Source organism: Drosophila miranda, assembly GCF_003369915.1.
Source record: "Drosophila miranda strain MSH22 chromosome Y unlocalized genomic scaffold, D.miranda_PacBio2.1 Contig_Y2_pilon, whole genome shotgun sequence".
NCBI classification, from domain to species: Eukaryota; Metazoa; Arthropoda; class Insecta; order Diptera; family Drosophilidae; genus Drosophila; species Drosophila miranda.
Genome location: NW_022881614.1, coordinates 22,563,863 through 22,587,564, shown reverse-complemented (window position 1 = coordinate 22,587,564; position 23,702 = coordinate 22,563,863). Strand labels below are relative to the sequence as shown.

Sequence of the window (23,702 nt, the reverse complement as noted above, 5' to 3'; positions counted from 1 at the left end):
GGTGCAGTAACTGCATCGCCTCCTGAAAGATGCAGTCATTGCATGTCAACGTCCACAAATATACGAAGAATTTATCCAAATTCAAAATTTTCCAATTTCAAGTAAACTGATTGGAGTCGAAGGGCATGAAATATAATGTAATACGATATTTTCCAAACAGTGAACCAGTTTAGTTTATCCAAAATAACTCGGCTTTCTGTGATCATGTTATTTTCAAAATAAAGATATGCAACCGCCGAATTCGTTCCACTTATCGCACAAAAGTACCGATATTTTGTGCAACTAATGAAAAGTGCCGATATGTGATTCAGGGTGACCGTTTATGATATTTTTAATACTTTTAATACTTGTTTTGAGGTCAATATTGAACCGACGTAATATTTACGGTATATCGGTATATAATGGTATATTTTGTCAATTTTAACGTTATATAGAAATCCAATAAAAGCAAGTGTTAAAATTAAGCCAATAAAGTAGAAAATAAATTCATCAATCGTATAAAATTATGATGGCATGGCTAAATGTTCTATATAGCTAGTAATATTCGTCGGAATATCAAAAACGAGGAATATGTAAAATAGAACTTGAATTCGTCAGTATATTTACGGTATATTTTGAAAATGAGGCGGTATGTTTCGGTATATTTCTGAGGGTCGGACGGTATATTTTATCATTTGTTTATGTTTACTTTTCATTTTCAAAGTTATATTTTATCGACAATACTTAAAGGGAGGGACTATGGAAACGAGATCAGCTCATAGCAGATTTGTTTTCTACACGGGAAAAGGAGCTTACGGCTGAAGAAAGGAAAAAGTTAGAGGAGCAAAACAAACGTCTTGTGCCTGAATTCAAAGCCAATAAACTTGAAGTGGACGCCCAACGACACTGGGACATATTCTACAAACGAAATGAAACCCGCTTTTTCAAGGATCGTCACTGGACGACACGCGAGTTCCAGGAGCTACTTGACCAGAGTGACCTCCGAGAAGCACACCAGAGGCGCACACTTTTAGAGGTTGGATGCGGGGTGGGTAATCTGGTGTTTCCACTGCTAGAAGAACAGTCCAGGGCGGAGGGCAATGAAGATTCTGTGCCCTGTGGAAGATTATACTTTTATGCCTGCGACTTCTCGCCTCGAGCTGTTGATTTTGTTCGAGCCAATCCTCTGTACGATCCCAGAAGCATTACGGCCTTTCAGTGCGACATTACCACGCAACAGGTGCATGAACAGATCCCTGCTGGCAGCCTGGATGTGTGCACCATGATCTTTGTGCTGTCTGCAATTCATCCGCACAAGTTTAAAGATGTGGTTCAGAACCTGTGGCGACTTCTGAAACCAGGTGGATTAGTTTTGTTCAGGGACTACGGGCTGTACGACATGGCCCAGCTACGCTTCAAGCCAGGAAACAAAATCGCAGAGAATCTTTACGTGCGCCAGGATGGCACACGGTGCCACTACTTTGCCGAGCAAGAGGTGGCTCAGCTGTTCACGGAGAGTGGCTTTGATGTTCTAACCAATGCGTACGTGCATCGCCGAACTCTAAATGTCAAGGAGGGCGTCGACGTGCCGCGCATCTTTCTGCAGGGAAAGTTCAGGAAAAAACAACTGTGACCCCCACTGTTACGTATATAGTTTTCGATTTTATTTTAAATCAATAACATGGTTCAAGTCAACGTTCAATAAATATTTGTATGCATGTATGTATATTGTTTTATTAGTTTACATATGCTATCGTATGTTAGGGACAAAGTAGAATGGATACTTGTTAAATTCAATTGAAGTTGTTTGTTCGCCGGGCCTGATCTCACTGGCTGCAAATGCAGTAGATATCGAATACCAGAAGTGTTTGCTTATCTAAATCAAATGAAATGCATTGAAATGTATACATTCTGCTCATCCTGCTTTGGATGAACTCCACTGCACTATCATTAAAGTAATAAGGGGATTTGGCGTTCAAAGATCTCATATCTACTGTATGGCATCTCCGAGTGGCCTTGCTCTGCTCCGATTGTATTTGTTTAATTGTTGTGACGTATTTGCAACACTTAAGCTATTCAAATTACCCGACAAAAAACATACATATATGTACATGCTTCCATAAGTAGTAATGTAGATTTTACCAACAATTAGGATTAGAATACATTATCATATAAGTATACGAACAACTGAAAAACCCCATAAATTTTTAACAAATTCAAACGATCCCTAAGTATTGCGTTACATTCAGATTTACAGTTCATCCGCGTTCGGGTGTGGTGTCGTTAAGTTAATACCCAGCAGTAAAGTGCGAATATATATAATAATGAAAATAAATATATATACTTGATACTTTGATTTGGCTATTTGGCTGCCACTAGGCCATGCTCGGCCAGCTTACCGCCATTGCTGTTGCTGTGTCCCAGAGGCGCCAGTTCGATGCTGGAATCGAAGCTTTTGGTGAGCACTTCGCTGCTGGTGACCGAGTTGGTGTTGCTGTTTATCGAGGGCAGCGCTACACTGCCTGCCACGACGCCGAGGCCATCGTTGAGGTCGCTGTCAATACTGAAGCTGTTGCTGCCGTTCTCATTAATCAGCGAGAGCGTCTGCATTGGCAGCATATCGGAGGGTGGTGGTGGCTGCTCCGCATTTGAATTCGAATTCAATTCCGATTGCAGCTGCAGCAGCGAGTTGCGCTTTGATTTCTTGAAGCCAGCGATTAAGGCCTTGTGCGCTTGGGCCTTGATCCCTTCCATGCTCGGCCTCATTATAGAAGTACGAGGGCCCGAGCTCTCCTTGGTCGATGGCGACTCTTTGGCTCCCGGCTCTGCTTCCTCAATCACGCTGGCCAGCTGCTGTGGGTTTTGCTGCATGGTGAGGTCCCGCACCTGTATGGGTATGTCATCGGGCAGCTTTTTCGTGCGGAATGATGCGTTCGTGATCATGGATTTCGATACCGATGTTGTCACCGTATTGGTGGCGGGTGTCAGGGCTACGCTCAGTCCCATTGGCCCGTCGTTGGGCTGCCCTGACAGGTTAGCATGCAGCGAATTGCGCACGGCGCTGGTCACCAGAATGAGATCCGTGTACATTTCATAGTTGGCACGGTTGTGTATATCGTCTAGCGTCTGTATGGCTATCGTACCATAGCCATTGAACATGGCAAAGTAAATGGCGTGCACCAATTCGATCAGGAAGGACGAGGAGAGTGGAATGCGCGGAGAAGATGGTTTTGGAAAAGTGGCCCCCGTCGCTGGATCAGATCTGCAATGCATTGGAATACATTAAATAGCCCATTGATATGGATAGTTTGTGCTCACCCATAGCTCATACGATGGCCGTGACCGGATTTGGTTGTGAATCCCTGGTTGACCAACTGGGAAGTCACACGGCATAGATGCAGCAACGAAGACTTTTGCGTCTGGCTGACGTGCTGGTTGTAGCAAAAAAGCAATGTCGTCAGGATCCGCATGCGGTTCTGGGCATTTACCGTCTCAACTCTCTGATGCGGCCCCCACTTGAGTTCGCGGTTGCAGTTCCCCTCCCAGCGTCGCAGATCGGTCAATGGAAGATTCTTCATTTCGTGGTATACAGACGTCTGGGCTAGGATGGGCATGCGAAAGACCACCACTTTCTGACCGCCATCGTCGGTGGACACCTCACTGTTATAAATGCAAATCAGCAGCGTCTCCACTCCACGAGACGCCTTCTTATCGCCCGCCGAAACGGCATGCAGGTACGTGTAGATTAACACAGGAATGAATTGCAAAGAAAACTTGTGTAGCGTCACCTCGGGCGACCAATAGAAGCACAACAGTTGCTGGCAAATGTCGTGAACCAGGTCCTCGTTGCGCTGCCTCTCATTGAATATGGTGAAAATGGCCTCGGCGATTTCCGGGTCTGTCTCATGTTCCACAACAAACGCCTCCGACTCGGCTGGCTGTCCTCGAGTCCGCTGATAGGCCGCCAGCCAGTCTCTCACCAATTCGGCCATTGCCAGCAGCGACCTGAAATTGTCGCAGTCACATACATACATATCATATCACCACCAATGGACACCTGGAGATTCCGAATGTGAACATTGGTCTCACCTTGACCTCAACGAAACACGTAATGGGGGCAAGGCAATTGAATCTGTCAATTTGGATTATAAAACACCTATCGCCGCGAATTATATTATGTATTAACAATGCTTAATTAATTTATCGCCCGTCCCCGCTGCACAAGACCATCAGAAATATACCGAAACTACGTCACATATTTCAAAATATACCGTAAATATACTGACGAATTATTTGTATGCAAGTTTCATCATATTGCTCGTATGGGATATACCGTGGAATATATCTAGCTAGCTAAGACCTGTGGGTCTGAAATCATAATTTAATACGATTATTACATCAATTTCCTACAAGAGTGGTTATCTTTAAGTTTTCATCTTTATTGAATTGTTAATAACATAAGGTTTACGCGAAACCGATCAACAAAAATTTCCACTAAATTTCGCTACATGGTAACTACACGCTAACTTCGCCATCACTACATTAACTTCACATATTAACTACATTTGTATGTAATTGCCAAAGGGGACACTTGACGGACAACACTTGACAACGTTTGCCCGTTTTTTTTATATAAGCCCCATGGAAGCGCCAGTGTGAAAAACCTCCGTTATCCACTTTTTGACATGCCTTTTTTCGACCTTTTTAAACCAATTGAGATTTTTATGACAATTAATCAGGAATTCGATTCTGATCACGAATTTATATTCGATGTGGCCTGGGAAACGGCTCTAAGTGGCATTTCTACACGGCTTCTACATTGTTGCATTCGACAAGAGGGTGAGTACATAACATGTCTTAAAATATACTGGAAAATAATAGAAAAAAATTGGTGGCAAGAAAATAAGAAAATCCGATAAAGTATACGGTCAGAATACGCGCGCCAAGTAGAAATTGTTTGAAAGTGAATGAGCAAAAAGGATTTAAATGCAATCTATCACGATTTGTGAGCGAAGTATGGAAGTTTCTATACCATTTCTTATTAAATATACCTTTGAAAATGAAATTGAAGTTTGGTGGTCAGCTGTGCGTGCTGGAAAAAATTCCTTTGGTTAGTGAGGCTACTGCGGTTTTGTTAAGTTGTAAAATCAGTTATTTTGAATAGACAAATACATTTTATTCGCAAAAGTGAATAAGTTCATCACTTCATCATCTTTCGGACGATATCTACTGGGAAGGGGAACACATAGGACAGTGTTTTGTCATTGCATATTGTGTTGAGCGTTTGCAAATACCGCAATTGCAGAGCAATGGGATTTGTCTCCATTATATCGGCAGCTTCCTTTAGAGTTTTGACAGCGTCTCTTTCTCCCTGAGCAGCCGCTACCTTGGCCTTTGCCTCCCGTAAAGCTTCCTGTTCGACAGCCCGAGCTCGTCGCAGCTGGTCGGGCAGAAGAATCTCTTTACTGCCAATATACAAGAGACATTACAGTCAACAACAGAAGAATTACTTTGGCGAGCTACTTACACTTCCACCCGCTCGACACGCACTCCCCAGGGATCGGTACAGTCATCAAGGATAGCTTCAATTCTCTTGGACAGTGTCTCCTTGGACATTAGGAGGTCCAACAGCATGTGTGTGCCGGCCACATTTCGAAGCGAGGCCTTGGCCAGCAACTCAACGGCTCCTCTATGATCGAATACCTGCAGAACTGCATCAATCGGCTGCTTGATGCTGTAGTAGACCACAGCATCGACCTTGATCGTCACCATATCCTTGGTGAGAATTTCCTGGGGCGATACGTCAAAAGATGTGGTGCGCAGATCCACTTAATGTACACATCAATGCAAGGGAGTATGAAAACGAGTCCTGGACCACGGGGTCCGCCAGGCAGGAGGCGGCCCAAGCACAAAATTACCGCTCTCTGGTATTCCTGCAGGATCACTATGAGGACCGAAATGGGGAAAGTTATCACCATCAAAATGACGGAGAGTATATAAAAAATCCTCTCCAAGAGATTAGGGGGAATGTTTTCAGCTGTCAATGAAGAAGTGACTCAATTCAAGGAGGCGATTAGACCAAATAAAACTCACTTGTCGGCACACTGCGATCAGTCGCCATGGCACTAAGATAAGGTTCTCTCATGAATGGTCGTATGACATTCAGATCTATCAGAGTTGAAGTTGTAGTGATGTCTCCTCGCCCGAAAGTCCATCTGTGGACTCCCCCGGATTGTTGTTCATTACAAAGAATTTCACAAAGTAAAAAGAAAACTAATGGATGAAAAATCTATGTATACGTTTACGACTCTCTCAATATTTACTTGAGAGGATTTCCAAAGGCAATAGACCACAAAATTGAGGTTGAATTTGTTATTTGGCTAGAGTACAGCATTCATTTAAGGTTCGCTAGCTGTGCTGACGTGCTACATCTTGAGCTGCCTCCACGCGACTGCGGGGACGCCAAAGGTCTAGCAGTCGGACCAAAAAATGGGACACTAAGAAAAAGCCAAGAACCCACGAGCCATGCTGATACACCGCATTTACCAGTTCGCTAATGGTGAAAGCTCGCTCTTGAAGCACTCGATCGTAGACCCTAACAGTCCGAAGAGCAACATCCTCCCAGTTGTAGAGAGTCTCCACCAGCTCATTGCATCTGTATGGGCAGAGCACAGGCTCTATTTGGCTACTTTCATCCGCCGGTGTGGAGCAACCCGTTTGGGACCAGCTAACCGGATCAGGAGCTGAATGATTTTTTCTTCGTTGTCGTCGCATTCCCCGTCTATCAGTCTCAGAAGGAATGTGCCCATTAGAGGCTGGAGTTCTTATCATACTAGATATACTTTTTTGATGCCTATCTATGGCTACTAAAATGGCAGAGTGAATGGCATCAATATCCGGCTCTGCCAGCAGTATTAGGCTTTTCGGAAGAACCTCAGGAATACCACCAACGCTGGTGGAGACCACCTGGAGACCGCAAGAGGCGGCCTCAACTATGGCCATACAATATGCCTCCGTTAGCGAGGTATTCACAAAGATATGGCCGCGTACGAGAACATCTCGTACTTTGACATGCTCCACAGCCCCCACGATTTCTACTCGATCTTGCATATTTGTCTTTTCGCGTATCTCCTCCAACAGATCTCTTTTTGGTCCATCACCCACGATAATAAAGTTAACATTATGCGTGTTCTTGAAGCGGGGTATAACACCGGCCAGAAGATCGATGCCCTTGCGGTAGACAAGGCGAGAAGCCACCACAATGTTGACTACGGAAGATATGTTGAATAAGTGTGTCTTGTATAATTAGATAGTTGTGTCCACTCACTTGTGTCGTTACTGGGTCGCTGACTGGCATCTGGGGTAAATAAAGCGGTGTCTACAGCATTTGGTATCACGGAAACCCGATGCTTTGCCACACGCGCTCGCAGCACCGTGTTCTCTTTGCCAATGTGCGATACACAAATGGCATGGTTTACCATACTCAAATTGACTTCCAGAAGATTGTTGGTAAGGGCTGCCGATAAGTCAGCAAAGCCAAAAAGGCTGTGATCGGTAAATACCGTCTGTAATCGACAGAAGATTAGACTTTAATCAGCAAAAGATTGCTAAACTGTACTACTTTTAGACCAAGCAGAGAGCCCACCATCAGAGCTTCATGGGCTAAGGCACTGAAGGCCGAGTGGCCGTGCACGATCTCCACACGTTCCCGCAGGAGGACGGCCCGCAACATTGGCACATTGCAGACGGCAGTTGGAAGGATGCACTGATTGTAGCACACTTTAATGGGGAGGTAATAGACCTTGAGACCGTGCGTTACATAGCGGATGCCACTGCAATCTCCATAGGCATGGGTCAGCACAACGATCTGTGAATCGAATTGGAGATTAGTCAATAACACACATGTAAGTTATCTGGCTTCCACTCACCTTGTGACCCAGACTAATCAGCATTTGTGCAAGATTGTAAACATGCTCCTCGACCCCTCCGATGCTCGGATAGAAGAAGTCCGACACCATGCAGATGCGCATCTTTCACACTTGACGATTGCTAGCTCACATGCAGGGGACATCACATAAAACAAATAAAATCCAATCAATTAAAATGAGCACAACACCCCAAAGAACATATGGTTGCAAGACCTGCAAGTGGGACCAGACTGCATAACTCTCCATGGCAGTGCTGGAAAACGTAGTGCTGCAGCGTACGGTCTCACCGTAGTGGGAGGGGAGGTGCAAAAGAAAAGTTGCTTACCGCAGTTTCTTCATGGCTGCAATATGCAGATCTCCAAGGCCAAAATGGACGAATTTAAGTCGAAAGTCATGGACCTGCTGCACAAACAGGTAACAAAGAGTCCTTCAGGATGCGTGCACACTCGGTAGTTTGGGATGCACTAACCATGAAACTTATTACGCACACAGACGAATCGACAAATTAAAATTCCTGCCATGGGTTTCTCGGACTACTTCATCCAAACGGTGACAACTGATGCATCTCCCAACGATGAAGTGGATGCCACTGACGAAGCCTCGGCTGGAGCATCGAACGCACAAAGATCGGATCAGAAAATCCTAGAGAGCATTAAAGAATGCTACTATTGCCCTGACAGTAATCCGCAGCTATATGAACTCAAGGTAAACTAGATGTTGAACTTTCGCCCTGAATCGCAGTCTTCTCACCTTGCCACCTCCCGCAGAAAGTTCTTAGCGACGGCATCGACAACGAGCTTATCGAGGTCACCATTGCAAAATTGCGCACACAACAAAAGGTATTGACCAAGCAGGTGCTGCAGAACATATTGGAGCAGCGCAATGCTTGCAGCAGTGAGTTTTCCGCCATCAATGACACCCAAAAGAAGCTGGAGGAGTCGCCCTGGACGTGTCAGAAGGCGAGGTCCTATTTGAACTTCGCTCGCACAAACCTCACCACGACCAGTTTGGAGATACTCGCCAGTTATCGCAAACGGAGGTTCTCAAAGAGGTCTTGGACATTCTGATGGCCATAAAGAAACTGGTACTACTAGACTTATTCTATAAATCAATTCAATGAATCATACAGATTCAATATTTCCCAGCGCACAACTGATGTGGAGCTGCAGAGACTGCTAGCAGATCACAACTACAGCGCGGCGATTGCTCTCCTCCTGCAATGCAAAAGCTCTGCAGAGGCCTACATGCAATATAACTGCGTGCAGTCACTCTACAAGAAGCTGCAGGAGACCATGCTGCTCATGGAGTTTCAGCTGGATACGGTGCTGAATGAGATGGTGCTGAACTTTGATACGCGCAAGTATGCCAAGCTGCAGGAGGCCCACAAATGGGCTAACAAATCGCTCATGGCAATGGATCAGCTGCACATCAACTATATCTCGGCAATTCATTCGTCGGTCAACGCTGTGCTCCGGGGCTACAGCGACCCCAGCCATGACGATCAGATCAAGCCTCTCTACGAACAGTTGTGCGAGCAACTAAACTCTGAAAAGCTTATACCCTGTCTGATAAGCTTGTGCAAAACGTTCTGGACCATATTGGCCTCCTATTATCAGGTTGTGATGTGGCACAATAACTACAAGCTGTATGGCCACGAGGAGGCCGACTCTCCCGATATATACATCCAGCAAAAGCTGAAAAAGGGGCAGTCACGACTCTGGAACGATATACTGACCAAAGTGTGCCTATTCCTGCAGAGCGCCAAGCTGACTGCGCTTAAGTACGACCAGTTCATCCAAGTAATGTCCATTGTGCAGCGTCTGAAGAAAGTGGGAGTGGAATTCTGTAGCCAGCAGTCGGAGAAACTAATTGATATCATGCAGCAGCAGAGCGAGGAGTTCTTCAGGCGTTATCACATTTGCTGTGTGGAAGAGATCTGCTTGTTCTTGGACAACGAATCATGGACGCAAGTCGACTCGTTTTCACACATCCTTCAACTGCCCGTAAGTGCCGCTGGAACTGCAACACCCGTTGAATTTTTGTTGATTCCTTATTTTATTCTCATGGATTTTAGGAATTCCGCTCGGTCCGTCACACGCTGCGTCGACACAAGTCCCCGACAACAGCGCTGTTGGCCTCCTCGAACAAATTCCCGATTAGCAACAATAATTGCGACGAGCTGGTTTCCGTGCACTCACAGGATGGTGGCAGCTCTATCTATGGTTCCTATGGCTACTTTTTGCGGTTCTCTGAAAAAAGTTCGCCCTTTGACGGCGGCCTGGATGCAGCCATGCTCGAGGAGGATATTCTCTCTGGCATTGTCGACGAGGCCTCCTGCTACTTTAGCGAGGAGAGCGACGACGAGCAGAAGAGTCTGCAGAGCAAAGATTTTGACGATGCCAGCAAGTAAGTAACCTCCATTCTCTCATCCAAACCACTATCTCAAAGAAATCCTTTCATCAGCCAACTGCTGGTAAACAATACCGCCTTGAATGTGCTGCGCTGCCTTGGACGCTACCTGCAAATGTGCAAACTTCTGCACTGCATCTCTCCTAAGATTGTGCCCTGCATGCTGGAGCTTATTGATTTTTACGCGTTTGCTGTTCACGAGATCTTTGGCAAGGACGCGGTAAGTAAGAACCTAACAAATTAAAAACTTTTATTACAAATAAATACTTTTTCATATACAGCTGGTGCCCACGGACAATATGTATACCCCCCGGCTGGAGCGACGGTTGCGCTCCGTGGAGGCGAATGTTTTGCCACAGATCAAGCTGTGGCCGCTTAATTTTTCCTCTCTGGTATGGATTGGGTTTGTGTGATCTGGGTTTTGGGCGCAATCTTATAATCAATCCCTTTCTAGGCCAACAACGAGCTGGCCAATCCAGACACTCTTTACGGTCTTCCTCAGCGCATTGCGGCAGTGGAGTCAGGACGCAGCATGTTCCAGCAATTCCATATTCTCCAGCACTACCTTAATCACCTTTTGCCCATTGCCGACCGTCCGCTGTTGGTGGGCTATCTGGAGTATAGCGAATACATGTTGGATTTGGCCAAACCAGTTTACACCTGCATCACCTCACGCGTCATTGATCTGTCGGCTATACTGGCGCAAATGGCCAAGGTCAAGTGGGATGTGAATCATGTGATACACCAGCATAGCAGCTACAGCGACGAGCTGAATCGGGTATGTGGTAGAGGGCATCGAATTGCAGGCAATCTTCTCTAACAAATTATTTGCAGAACATACAAAGCTTTGCCATGTGCCTGGAGGAGACGGCCAAAGAGGTGGCTGTGCCTAGCAAGCACGTTTGGAATTCCATGGCCCATGTGGCCACGCACCTGCTCGTGGAAGGGTAAGCTGTCAACTGCAAGATTCCCACAATGTAAAAGCCTTAACTAAAATCATCTCATTTAGCTTTTCCAATGTGAAGAAATGCTCGGCCGGAGGACGAGCACTGATGCAATTGGATTTCGCCAACTTTATGTCATTCCTTGAGCTTATATCGAATCAAAAGTACCCCCAACACCGCTCGTATGTGGATGTGTTCATCAAAACCTATTATTTCTCACCGGAACAATTCGAACTGTGGATCGAGCAGCAGCGGCAGGAGGACGACTACTCCGCCAAACAGTTGACAAACCTAATACAGTGCATCTGTGCCAGTGACAAGCGCACAAGGCAAAGGCTTTTGCAGTTGCTGGACGGTCCAGCAATGGCCAATGGGGGGACGCCGACGACAACGCCACATATATATTTATTTTGTTATAACCCATTGCTAACCGATTCTGTTCAACCCAACCCTTTGTTATTAGAGCAATCTCGTGACATTCTTTTGATGTATTTAACATTCCGTGCAAATTAACATTGTTTTTAGGCTTACGACCATATATAGTTTAGTTACTTAAGCGATCTCCATGATGTACTTCGTTTCGAATTTTCAATCTCTTTGAATCTCTCCTAATTTTCCTATCTCAATACAATTCGCTCTCTATTCGCTCTCATATGCAACACAATTGGCGACTATCCGTGACTTAAGTACCTAGAGAAAGCATATATATATGTAAGATTAATAATAATGTATCGTTTATTAATAGTGTTTTTCGAAAAAGAGTACAAAGTGTATGATTTAAGATGTGCAATTAATGAGTCTGTTCTTCCGACTTTTTGTTCAACTTTTTGCTTCTACTTCCAACAACCGACTCCCGTATCGATAACCCCTTATCGGTTAGGTCTTTTAAACATCGGTTAAGTCTGGTTATATCGGTTAGGTCTTATCGATGGTATCTTAAGTTGAAATGTTAATTTAGATGGGATAGTGCTAACTGCTTGATACACTGTCCTTTACATTCGGCACTCCTGCTCATCTTCATCTGTCCCAGATGATAATATATCATCGTTCTCTGAGACAAAACGCCATAGCTTCATATTGTCACTGCTCGTTGCTGTGATATTTGGCCCCTCGACTTGAGCAACCTTTCTGATTCCCAACAGGTAGTGACGAAACTTCTTGAGTGCGAGGTATGCAGCTTTGACCTCCAAATAGTAACTGTGACGTTTGGACTCGGCTTGTGTAGTCTTTTTACTCCAATAGTAAATCAGGTGGAAATTGCCATCAAACTACTGCAACAAAACTGCTCCGAAACCTTCTTTGGATGCATCCGTGTGGAGTTCCGTTGGCGCTTCTCGTGAGTATAAATGTAATACAGGTGCGATTACAAGCAGATTCTTTAAGGTTTGTAGCGATTGTTGCTCTGCTTCGCCAATGTTGAAAACTGCTTCCTTCCTGAGTAGATTCGTGAGCGGCCGGGCAACTTGTGCATAGCCAGGGATGAACTTTCTGAAAAAGCCTGTGAGTCCCAGAAATGCTTGAACTGCTTTAATGTCTTTGGGCGTAGCAAACCGACTGACAGCTGCTGTCTTCTCTTTGCCGGGCCAGATTCTCCCGTCCTCAATGATATGGCCCAGAAAGCTAATGCGTGGCTGCATGAAGTCCCAGAAATGCTTGAACTGCTTTAATGTCTTTGGGCGTAGCAAACCGACTGACAGCTGCTGTCTTCTCTTTGCCGGGCCAGATTCTCCCGTCCTCAATGATATGGCCCAGAAAGCTAATGCGTGGCTGCATGAAGCTACATTTCTTCCACTTGATCTTTAGGCCAAACTGCGCAGCTGTCTCCAGGACCAACTTTGTCTTCCTCATGCATACCTCGGGCGACGCGGCGTAAACAATTATGTCGTCCATATAAAGCTGCATAATGTCAGAGTTGATTAATTCTTGAAAAATATAGCTTACGAACCGAATGAACGCAGCTGGCGAGTTCTTGAATCCGAAAGGCGCTTTATTAAACTCGAATAATCCCTCCTTTGTAACAAAGGCCGTATACGACTTGCTTTGCTCTTCCATAGGCACATGGAAAAATCCGTTTTCAAGGTCCATTATGGTAAACCACTTAGCCGACTGCAGCTTTTCCAAGACTTCCTCCATGATCGGGACTGGGAAGCACTCCAGAAATCGCATGCTGTTTAACTTCCTGTAGTCTACGCAAACTCTAAGTGTACCATCTTTTTTCTTCACGACGACAACTCTGCTCGCTACATTTGAAGACGACTTGCGCACGATTCCTTGCTCGATCCATTCTTCGACTTGCTTCTTTACGGCACTGGCTTCGTCTGTTGATAAACGACTCGGTGAGTGATGAAACGGCTTGATTACTCCGTCGGGAACTATCTTCAGTTGGATTGGAGACTGCTTTGCAACTTCTGTGGGAATTTGGTAACTGTTTCTTATCATCTGTTCAACGTCTTTTTGATATTGCGGCGGAGCTACAAAGGATGACTCTTCAGTTACATTATATATAAGAGCATGCTCATCTGTTGGCACAGGATCTGCGTCATGCTTCCAAAACGTGTATCCTTGCATATCAGCGACGAAACGGAACTTTTTAATGAAATCATGCCCCAAAAGTGCGTCGAAATCAATCTGGCTACTGGGGACTACTAAAAACTTCTGTGTGGTCTGCAACTTATCCACGGTAACTTCTGCATTAAAGTATCCAACAGGCTTTGTTGATATCTGACCCAGACCGCGCAACATAGTTGTGCACTTCAAAAGTTTAACGTTTTTCATGGTCTTCAACATACTCTCTTTGATTATGGTTACATCTGACCCTGTATCCACAAGACAGTCAACAACAATGCCGTTTATTTGAATTTTTTTCATGCGACTGCGATCCAAAATGACGCGAACTTTATCAACTTTATCAGCTTCATAAGGACAGTTACGCGAAATGTGACCATTCTGATTGCACTTAAAACACTTTGTTTCGGCTTTGCAGTCTTTGCGTTTGTGTTCTCCTGATCCACAGTTATAGCAATATTCTTTTTTACCGCTTTGCCCGCTTTGCTGCTTGAAACTCGTTTTATGCTGTTCGTTATTGCCCTTCTTCTCCGATATGTTCAAACGATCATAGATATCGAACTCTTCTTTCAAGGCCCTGAAGGTCTTACAGCGATACATGGCATACTTATACTCGTTTCTTATGTCCAGACCGTTCACAATATGGCTTATAACAGCCGCGTGTTCAACATGTCCGACTGCTGCTATTTTTCTCATCTGCAGCAAGTACTCGTGCATCGACTCACTACTCTTCCTCTTTCTTTCTTGCAGCAGCTTATGAATGTCTGCACTGTTATAGCTACATGTGAATTCATCCAATAATACGTTCTTGAGTTCCTCATAGGTGCACACGCATTCAGCTTCAAGGAAAAGCTTAGCTGCACCGGTCATTTTTCCTCTGGCCTGCACATACTTTTGCTTTTCAGTAAGCTCATATGCGTCGGCATTTTTTTCGAATATCTCAAACCATTTTTCTATGGGAACCGATTTGCCATCACAATCGCTCACAACTTTTGTAAAATTATCTGGAGCGATCTTCATTTCTCGTTGCTCATCGCAAAGCAGTTTCAAACTTAGCAACTTTATCATTTGATCAATCTTGTCATCAGTATTGTTTTCTGCATTTTCTGAATCTTCCATCTCGTTTGCACTCGGGCGCGACGTTCCTGGTACAGCTTCTTCCTTCTCTCTCTCTTTCCAGTGCAACGGCGGCGGTGTTTGCATCATTTTGCGGCTCTTTTCGACTTGTGTCTGTGTACCCGACGAGTGCTTGTCTTTTCTGTTTATAAGTGTGTATCACACACAACGTGTCTGTGCGTGTTTTTTCTGCTTGTGTACGTACTGCGCACGGACAAGGCGACGCTGCGGCGCGACAATGAATTTCACAATTTTCCAACCGAATTAAACGACCGATCTTTTATTAAACTCCGTGTCTACTGTAAGGCTCACAGAATTTGGATTGTTCAACTTAATGTTTATAGCCACCAACAACAACTTTACAACTTTATGTAGCTACAAACAACAACTTTAACAACTTTTCAACAATCCTCTTCTTGCATCAGCTTCTGCTTTCTTCTGTTTTTCTTTTTCACTCACTCCGAGCTCTGTATTCGACGCGGACGGGCCCCCAAATGTAAGATTAATAATAATGTATCGTTTATTAATAGTGTTTTTCGAAAAAGAGTACAAAGTGTATGATTTAAGATGTGCAATTAATGAGTCTGTTCTTCCGACTTTTTGTTCAACTTTCTGCTTCTACTTCCAACAACCGACTCCCGTATCGATAACCCCTTATCGGTTAGGTCTTTTAAACATCGGTTAAGTCTGGTTATATCGGTTAGGTCTTATCGATGGTATCTTAAGTTCAAATGTTAATTTAGATGGGATAGTGCTAACTGCTTGATACACTGTCCTTTACATTCGGCACTCCTGCTCATCTTCATCTGTCCCAGATGATAATATATCATCGTTCTCTGAGACAAAACGCCATAGCTTCATATTGTCACTGCTCGTTGCTGTGATATTTGGCCCCTCGACTTGAGCAACCTTTCTGATTCCCAACAGGTAGTGACGAAACTTCTTGAGTGCGAGGTATGCAGCTTTGACCTCCAAATAGTAACTGTGACGTTTGGACTCGGCTTGTGTAGTCTTTTTACTCCAATAGTAAATCAGGTGGAAATTGCCATCAAACTGCTGCAACAAAACTGCTCCGAAACCTTCTTTGGATGCATCCGTGTGGAGTTCCGTTGGCGCTTCTCGTGAGTATAAATGTAATACAGGTGCGATTACAAGCAGATTCTTTAAGGTTTGTAGCGATTGTTGCTCTGCTTCGCCAATGTTGAAAACTGCTTCCTTCCTGAGTAGATTCGTGAGCGGCCGGGCAACTTGTGCATAGCCAGGGATGAACTTTCTGAAAAAGCCTGTGAGTCCCAGAAATGCTTGAACTGCTTTAATGTCTTTGGGCGTAGCAAACCGACTGACAGCTTCTGTCTTCTCTTTGCCGGGACAGATTCTCCCGTCCTCAATGATATGGCCCAGAAAGCTAATGCGTGGCTGCATGAAGCTACATTTCTTCCACTTGATCTTTAGGCCAAACTGCGCAGCTGTCTCCAGGACCAACTTTGTCTTCCTCATGCATACCTCGGGCGACGCGGCGTAAACAATTATGTCGTCCATATAAAGCTGCATAATGTCAGAGTTGATTAATTCTTGAAAAATATAGCTTACGAACCGAATGAACGCAGCTGGCGAGTTCTTGAATCCGAAAGGCGCTTTATTAAACTCGAATAATCCCTCCTTTGTAACAAAGGCCGTATACGACTTGCTTTGCTCTTCCATAGGCACATGGAAAAATCCGTTTTCAAGGTCCATTATGGTAAACCACTTAGCCGACTGCAGCTTTTCCAAGACTTCCTCCATGATCGGGACTGGGAAGCAGTCCAGCAATACCATGCTGTTTAACTTCCTGTAGTCTACGCAAACTCTAAGTGTACCATCTTTTTTCTTCACGACGACAACTCTGCTCGCTACATTTGAAGACGACTTGCGCACGATTCCTTGCTCGATCCATTCTTCGACTTGCTTCTTTACGGCACTGGCTTCGTCTGTTGATAAACGACTCGGTGAGTGATGAAACGGCTTGATTACTCCGTCGGGAACTATCTTCAGTTGGATTGGAGACTGCTTTGCAACTTCTGTGGGCATTTGGTAACTGTTTCTTATCATCTGTTCAACGTCTTTTTGATATTGCGGCGGAGCTACAAAGGATGACTCTTCAGTTACATTATATATAAGAGCATGCTCATCTGTTGGCACAGGATCTGCGTCATGCTTCCAAAACGTGTATCCTTGCATATCAGCGACGAAACGGAACTTTTTAATGAAATCATGCCCCAAAAGTGCGTCGAAATCAATCTGGCTACTGGGGACTACTAAAAACTTCTGTGTGGTCTGCAACTTATCCACGGTAACTTCTGCATTAAAGTATCCAACAGGCTTTGTTGATATCTGACCCAGACCGCGCAACATAGTTGTGCACTTCAAAAGTTTAACGTTTTTCATGGTCTTCAACATACTCTCTTTGATTATGGTTACATCTGACCCTGTATCCACAAGACAGTCAACAACAATGCCGTTTATTTGAATTTTTTTCATGCGACTGCGATCCAAAATGACGCGAACTTTATCAACTTTATCAGCTTCATAAGGACAGTTACGCGAAATGTGACCATTCTGATTGCACTTAAAACACTTTGTTTCGGCTTTGCAGTCTTTGCGTTTGTGTTCTCCTGATCCACAGTTATAGCAATATTCTTTTTTACCGCTTTGCCCACTTTGCTGCTTGAAACTCGTTTTATGCTGTTCGTTATTGCCCTTCTTCTCCGATATGTTCAAACGATCATAGATATCGAACTCTTCTTTCAAGGCCCTGAAGGTCTTACAGCGATACATGGCATACTTATACTCGTTTCTTATGTCCAGACCGTTCACAATATGGCTTATAACAGCCGCGTGTTCAACATGTCCGACTGCTGCTATTTTTCTCATCTGCAGCAAGTACTCGTGCATCGACTCACTACTCTTCCTCTTTCTTTCTTGCAGCAGCTTATGAATGTCTGCACTGTTATAGCTACATGTGAATTCATCCAATAATACGTTCTTGAGTTCCTCATAGGTGCACACGCATTCAGCTTCAAGGAAAAGCTTAGCTGCACCGGTCATTTTTCCTCTGGCCTGCACATACTTTTGCTTTTCAGTAAGCTCATATGCGTCGGCATTTTTTTCGAATATCTCAAACCATTTTTCTATGGGAACCGATTTGCCATCACAATCGCTCACAACTTTTGTAAAATTATCTGGAGCGATCTTCATTTCTCGTTGCTCATCGCAAAGCAGTTTCAAACTTAGCAACTTTATCATTTGATCAATCTTGTCATCAGTATTGTTTTCTGCATTTTCTGAATCTTCCATCTCGTTTGCACTCGGGCGCGACGTTCCTGGTACAGCTTCTTCCTTCTCTCTCTCTTTCCAGTGCAACGGCGGCGGTGTTTGCATCATTTTGCGGCTCTTTTCGACTTGTGTCTGTGTACCCGACGAGTGCTTGTCTTTTCTGTTTATAAGTGTGTATCACACACAACGTGTCTGTGCGTGTTTTTTCTGCTTGTGTACGTACTGCGCACGGACAAGGCGACGCTGCGGCGCGACAATGAATTTCACAATTTTCCAACCGAATTAAACGACCGATCTTTTATTAAACTCCGTGTCTACTGTAAGGCTCACAGAATTTGGATTGTTCAACTTAATGTTTATAGCCACCAACAACAACTTTACAACTTTATGTAGCTACAAACAACAACTTTAACAACTTTTCAACAATCCTCTTCTTGCATCAGCTTCTGCTTTCTTCTGTTTTTCTTTTTCACACACTCCGAGCTCTGTATTCGACGCGGACGGGCCCCCAAATGTAAGATTAATAATAATGTATCGTTTATTAATAGTGTTTTTCGAAAAAGAGTACAAAGTGTATGATTTAAGATGTGCAATTAATGAGTCTGTTCTTCCGACTTTTTGTTCAACTTTCTGCTTCTACTTCCAACAACCGACTCCCGTATCGAGAACCCCTCAGCGGTTAGGTCTTTTAAACATCGGTTAAGTCTGGTTATATCGGTTAGGTCTTATCGATGGTATCTTAAGTTCAAATGTTAATTTAGATGGGATAGTGCTAACTGCTTGATACACTGTCCTTTACATATATATAATATATAAAGAAACACACGTATTGCTAAGATGCATAAACAGCTATTTATTATTAACCTAATTACCTAATTGTAATATTTATTTGCAGAAGGCAACGGACAAATAATTGTAATAGAGCGCCGCTCAATCAATAGAAATCGATTTGATTCGCGCGCTTACCACAAATACACAAAAACACGAATACTAAATAGTTGTAACCACTAACAAAGATAACATATTTTGGGATATGCATATTACAAAGAAAACTACGACTGTCTTATCTTCTCGGGGGCGTGAATCCCACATCGCGCGCACCAAACCTTATTCTTGGCCAAGAAACGCCCCCGTCTGAATGGGCCCAGCATATAAATATATTCGGTCATCGTTGTCTGCTCCACACTAACCATCCGCCATGTGACTGTCCTAAGCCATTTCTTACTCCTTTGGGCTACCGCAGTAGCCTCAGGATCCACTGCGGAGTTAATCAGCAGCATGGCCAAGGAGTCTTCGCTGGCAATGCTAATCATCCGCTATGACTACTGTCCAGACGCCTGGCTAGCTGAACTACTCGCGTCGCTCTTCCTCCCAGTGGTGCTGCTGGCCAGCAGTGCTCAGGCTCCGCGCGAGGAGTTTTCCCGTGCACTGCACGTTATGTGCCTGCCCGGGGCTGGTGTTGGGCAGCATGAGGAGGAACTAGTGCAAGCTCTTGCCACTTCGCTGGATGACAGACGCAGCGAGAAGTGTTTAATATATCTGGCCAATAAATTTCCCCATCTCGATGCAATAAACCAAGTGCTGCGACGCTGCTACGAACTGAAAATGCTCAACGTGGTTGGACTAAGGGCGGCCGATGAGCAGCGCTTTTACTTCCGCTTCCTTCCCTATCCCGGGTTCAGGATAGAGCAGCGTTCGTTGCAGTCGTCGCCCATCTTCGACCTGCTCTTTCCCAACATGCGGGGTGAGCCGCTGATTGTAATGCCCGACCAATGGCACCCACGTTCCGTTGTCTATGTGGACAGACATACGGGGAAAAAGGTTCTCGCTGGATCTGTTGGACGATTTGTCCGCACCCTGGTCTGGAAACTGAATGCTACCATGGAGTACGCCCAGGCTGTTACCCCGGGTCGCTTTCTCCACGCAAATGCCTTGCAAGATCTTGTAAAGCGGTTCCCCATCGATGTGCCGGCCAGTATTTCCTTGATAAGCCAGGCGGAACAATTGCCTCACATTAGTTATCCCTTTGAGTTGACCCACGTGTGCCTGATGATTCCCGTGGCAAATGAGATTCCTGTGCGCGACATCTACCGTCTCCTGAGCAGCGCTAAAAACGTTGTCATTGCTGTTGCCATTGTTTACGCCTATGGCCTGGTGCTCACCTGCCAAAGGCGCCTGGATGACCGGGAAGTGTACATTGTGGACTTCCTGCTTAACGACAGAGCTCTGCGCGGAGTCCTTGGACAGTCCTTCAAGATAACTAGCCAAGAGAACGGCTCCTCCAGCAAGTGGATCTACGTCATGCTTGGCATTGTTGGCCTGAACATCAGCTGCATCTTCGAAGCGGCCCTAGAAACGATGCTGGCCCACCCACCGAGGAGATTCCAGCCACGCAGCATCGCTGATGTCAGACGTGCCCGTCTGCCCCTTGTCGCCGTTGAAGAAGATCTAGATTCTATCGCCGATCTCCATCTTCCCATTCTGACCGTCAATGCCAGTGAGTACAACCGGCTGCGAGATGACGCGAATACCAGCTACGTCTACCTCGCTTCGCGGCTCCACCGGACCCTATTTGAGAACCAGCAAAAGTACTTTTCGCGAGAGCTTTTCATCTACTCCAAGGACGCCTGCCTGATGTCGCTGGCACTGCTCACCTTTGAGCTGCCCAAGAACTCCTGGTTTGAGGCGCCCATCAGCAAACTCATTCTGGAGGCGAGGGCGAACGGCCTCTATCAGTATTGGGTGGGGATGCACCACTACGACATGTCTATCGCCGGTGTCGCCAGCTTGCGGGATCTCAGCCTGGATCAGATTCATCGGGAGGCTCATCAAACTGGCACTGCCCTGCGGCTTATTGATCTGCAATCACATCGTTCTCTTTCGTAGTGATCAGACGTGTTTTTGTTTTGCGCTCCGCATTTTTTCCTTTTGTTTTGAATAAACAGCCGGTGTGTTCCTAACTAAATTCTAATTATACTTCCTAACCAGACAACAATCTGGAAACCTATTCTATTACGCGAGTGCATGCCTTTTGATTTGTGTTAAAACATTATTTAACTTAAACCACAGGTGGGAGTCCCACCAAAACGACAAGTTTTTGTTTCACGGCTGGCCCCTGACCTCACATCTAATGATGTAATTGCTTTTATTCAAAGCAAAATAAAAGCCGTGGGTTTAAAGGTGGAGAAATTTAACTTCTCTTATGCCAGGGAGATAGCCTCGTTTAAGATAAGCATCTCCCCAACTCAATTTGACACCATTTGCTCCACACAATTTTGGCCGGAGCATTTGGTGGTGAAGGAGTTTAAGGCTAAGAAGAAGAATAGGCCCCCCATATCCCTTCCAACTCTTTCCAGTGTGCCACCCTCAACCTCAACTTCCTCTTCCTCAACTTCCCGTCTTGCTTCCACCTTTCCAAAAAACTAACTTCTCTTTTAGTAACCTATCAGAATGTAAGAGGCTTGCGTAGTAAGCTCAGCATTCTTTTCCGGGATAGCGTTGCATTTGCTTCCCACGTTATTGTGTTTACTGAAACCTGGTTAAAGCCGGACATTCTTAGTTCCGAGGTTTTTGCAGGTCGGTACACAACTTTTAGAAAGGACCGTTCGTCTCGACGTGCAGGAGGGGTTCTAATTGCAGTGGACTCTTACTTCACGTCAGAACACTTCACAGTCCAAGTTCAACAGGAACTGGAATTCCTGTGTGTAAAACTGATTCTTCCCGCTTTCGCTATATTCATTACTTGCTCGTATATCCCACCTTCTTCGGATATTTCAATTTATGAGCAGCACTTGTCCGCTTTAACCGCTGTTTCTTCCTCGCTATCTGATAAAGATCGTATGATAGTTCTTGGTGACTTCAACTTGCCAGGAACTGTTTGGTCTTCGGTAAACGAGTCTAGTATCCTAGTGCCCATGTCACGACATGACTTTGTTGACGGCTTGCTTGACCTGTCCCTGTCTCAAGTCAATCATGTGAAAAATTCCTTGGGTCGATTGCTTGATCTATGCTTTGTATCGGATCCGACCATAGTGTTGTTAACCCGAGCCCTTCCGCTCACTATACCTGAAGACGCCTACCACCCTACTTTCGAGGTGTCGCTAGATATAGGACCAACTGTATTGGATCGGTCGAGTAGACTACCTGAACGTGTCCGCTGCTTTCGTAAAGCCGAGTTTGCGAAGCTTAATAACCTAATTAGGGATTTTGATTGGTCCGCTTTGTACTTGTGCACTGATGTAACAAAAGGCACAAACATTTTTTACAATGCTCTTGGCACATTTTTTGATTCTTGTGTCCCGCTTTCTTGTCCGATAAGATCTGGAAAACCCCCTTGGTTTACCAAAGAGTTATCCAGTCTAAAAAACTTAAAATCAAGACTTTATAAAAAATTTCAAGAAGTCGGCTCTCCTACTTCTCACTCTCGTTATGTAATAGCTCGGTCAAACTTTTCAGTTCTTAATGCTCAATGCTATAAGAACTACCTATCTCGTTGCAGGATACGTTTTTCTCAGGACCCTAAACAGTTTTACTGCTTCGTAAACAGTAAGCGTAGAACGTCCGCACACCCATCCTCGCTATCATTTTGTAATACGTCGGCAAATAATGATCAGGCAATTGCCGATCTTTTTGCCCAGTTTTTCCAAACCACCTATTCTGAGGAACGCTACTCTGGTCAACCGTACCCATACGGATTACCGAGGTCGAACGGCATTTTCAGTCCCTTGTTAAATGAATATTCCCTACTTCATGATCTTCGACTAGTTAAGCCGGTGTTTTCACCGGGTCCAGACGGGGTTCCAGGCTGTGTACTCAGGTACTGCGCCGAGGCTCTGTGTGGACCATTGCTTAAACTATTCACCCTATGATTCCTCTTGCTTCCCCCCAATCTGGAAGGAATCGTTTATAATTCCTTTCCATAAAAAAGGTAGCAAGTCTGATGCAAAAAATTATAGAGGTATAGCAAAGTTATCCGCTATTCCCAAATTGTTTGAGAAGGTTTTAACTCCGCACTTGCAACATCTCTGCAAGTCACTTATATCTCCAACTCAGCATGGATTTATAAGGCGGCGATCAACCACCACGAACTTGTTAGAGTTTACCTCTTTCATTATTAAAGGCTTTCAAGGTAACTTACAGACGGATGTTATTTACACCGACTTTAGTAAAGCATTCGACTCTGTAAACCATTCCCTTTTAGCACATAAACTTGACCTTTTAGGGTTTCCGCCCAACCTCCTGAGATGGATTTCTAGCTATCTTTGTTCTAGGTCTCAAAGAGTCCTCTTCAATAACTCCCTCACTTTACCAGTAAAGGTTTCTTCGTCCGATCTTAGAATACGGCTCCTGTGTATGGTGCCCTCAGTACAAAGTACACCAGGACCGTATAGAATCAGTACAGAAAAACTTTTTACTCTTTGCTCTGCGGGGCCTTAACTGGGATGCGGGT

General features: G+C 44.8%; 6 protein-coding genes across 6 annotated transcripts; 3 read left to right on the top strand and 3 right to left on the bottom strand.

Moving 5' to 3' along the window:
* Positions 1 to 727: 727 nt before the first annotated feature.
* Positions 728 to 1,701, top strand: LOC117193888 (tRNA N(3)-methylcytidine methyltransferase METTL6-like; the record flags this gene model as incomplete). Its single annotated transcript, XM_033398572.1, has 1 exon — positions 728 to 1,701. A coding segment is annotated over one exon (885 nt), but the record flags the coding sequence as incomplete, so codon positions are not given.
* LOC117193558 (hyccin-like) lies at positions 1,622 to 4,229 on the bottom strand. Its single transcript, XM_033398304.1, has 3 exons — positions 4,069 to 4,229; positions 3,298 to 3,984; positions 1,622 to 3,241 (listed from the first exon to the last, which is right to left on the bottom strand). Exons 2-3 carry the CDS (start codon positions 3,969 to 3,971, stop codon positions 2,341 to 2,343), a joined length of 1,575 nt encoding a protein of 524 aa, XP_033254195.1. The 5' UTR covers positions 3,972 to 3,984; positions 4,069 to 4,229; the 3' UTR covers positions 1,622 to 2,340.
* Positions 4,230 to 5,139: 910 nt separating this feature from the next.
* LOC117193562 (band 7 protein AGAP004871-like) lies at positions 5,140 to 6,320 on the bottom strand. Its single transcript, XM_033398309.1, is given in 4 exon segments — positions 5,140 to 5,444; positions 5,507 to 5,819; positions 5,822 to 6,016; positions 6,073 to 6,320. Coding segments are annotated over 4 exon segments (825 nt in total). The 5' UTR covers positions 6,125 to 6,320; the 3' UTR covers positions 5,140 to 5,179.
* A 16-nt stretch (positions 6,321 to 6,336) lies between these two features.
* LOC117193560 (phosphatidylinositol N-acetylglucosaminyltransferase subunit A-like) lies at positions 6,337 to 8,142 on the bottom strand. Its single transcript, XM_033398307.1, has 4 exons — positions 7,908 to 8,142; positions 7,601 to 7,846; positions 7,307 to 7,544; positions 6,337 to 7,247 (listed from the first exon to the last, which is right to left on the bottom strand). The coding sequence occupies exons 1-4, from the start codon at positions 8,007 to 8,009 to the stop codon at positions 6,388 to 6,390; spliced, it is 1,446 nt and encodes a 481-aa protein (XP_033254198.1). The 5' UTR covers positions 8,010 to 8,142; the 3' UTR covers positions 6,337 to 6,387.
* Positions 8,143 to 8,255: 113 nt separating this feature from the next.
* LOC117193887 (syndetin-like) lies at positions 8,256 to 11,957 on the top strand. The gene is made up of 11 exons (XM_033398571.1): positions 8,256 to 8,321; positions 8,400 to 8,612; positions 8,675 to 8,801; positions 8,834 to 8,991; positions 9,053 to 9,910; positions 9,982 to 10,313; positions 10,371 to 10,536; positions 10,598 to 10,708; positions 10,771 to 11,094; positions 11,151 to 11,263; positions 11,326 to 11,957. Exons 1-11 carry the CDS (start codon positions 8,256 to 8,258, stop codon positions 11,771 to 11,773), a joined length of 2,916 nt encoding a protein of 971 aa, XP_033254462.1. The 3' UTR covers positions 11,774 to 11,957.
* Positions 11,958 to 19,531: 7,574 nt separating this feature from the next.
* LOC108159608 lies at positions 19,532 to 21,139 on the top strand. Its single transcript, XM_033398570.1, has one exon. The coding sequence runs from the start codon at positions 19,532 to 19,534 to the stop codon at positions 21,137 to 21,139; it is 1,608 nt and encodes a 535-aa protein (XP_033254461.1).
* The last annotated feature ends 2,563 nt before the right edge of the window (positions 21,140 to 23,702 follow it).

Bases quoted from the DNA above. Each gene is read 5' to 3' on its own strand.
- LOC117193560 (XM_033398307.1), bottom strand. From the start codon at position 8,009: ATGCGCATCTGCATGGTGTCGGACTTCTTCTATCCGAGCATCGGAGGG. The intron at 7,545-7,600 runs GTAGTACAGTTT...TGTCGATTACAG, and splicing joins GCTCTCTGCTTGGTCTAAAA to ACGGTATTTACCGATCACAG. The intron at 7,248-7,306 runs GTGAGTGGACAC...TATCTTCCGTAG, and splicing joins GCGACCCAGTAACGACACAA to TCAACATTGTGGTGGCTTCT.
- LOC117193887 (XM_033398571.1), top strand. From the start codon at position 8,256: ATGCAGATCTCCAAGGCCAAAATGGACGAATTTAAGTCGAAAGTCATG. The intron at 8,613-8,674 runs GTAAACTAGATG...CACCTCCCGCAG, and splicing joins CGCAGCTATATGAACTCAAG to AAAGTTCTTAGCGACGGCAT. The intron at 10,537-10,597 runs GTAAGTAAGAAC...TTTCATATACAG, and splicing joins AGATCTTTGGCAAGGACGCG to CTGGTGCCCACGGACAATAT.
- LOC108159608 (XM_033398570.1), top strand. From the start codon at position 19,532: ATGGCCAAGGAGTCTTCGCTGGCAATGCTAATCATCCGCTATGACTAC.
- LOC117193558 (XM_033398304.1), bottom strand. From the start codon at position 3,971: ATGGCCGAATTGGTGAGAGACTGGCTGGCGGCCTATCAGCGGACTCGA. The intron at 3,242-3,297 runs GTGAGCACAAAC...AATGCATTGCAG, and splicing joins GGCCATCGTATGAGCTATGG to ATCTGATCCAGCGACGGGGG.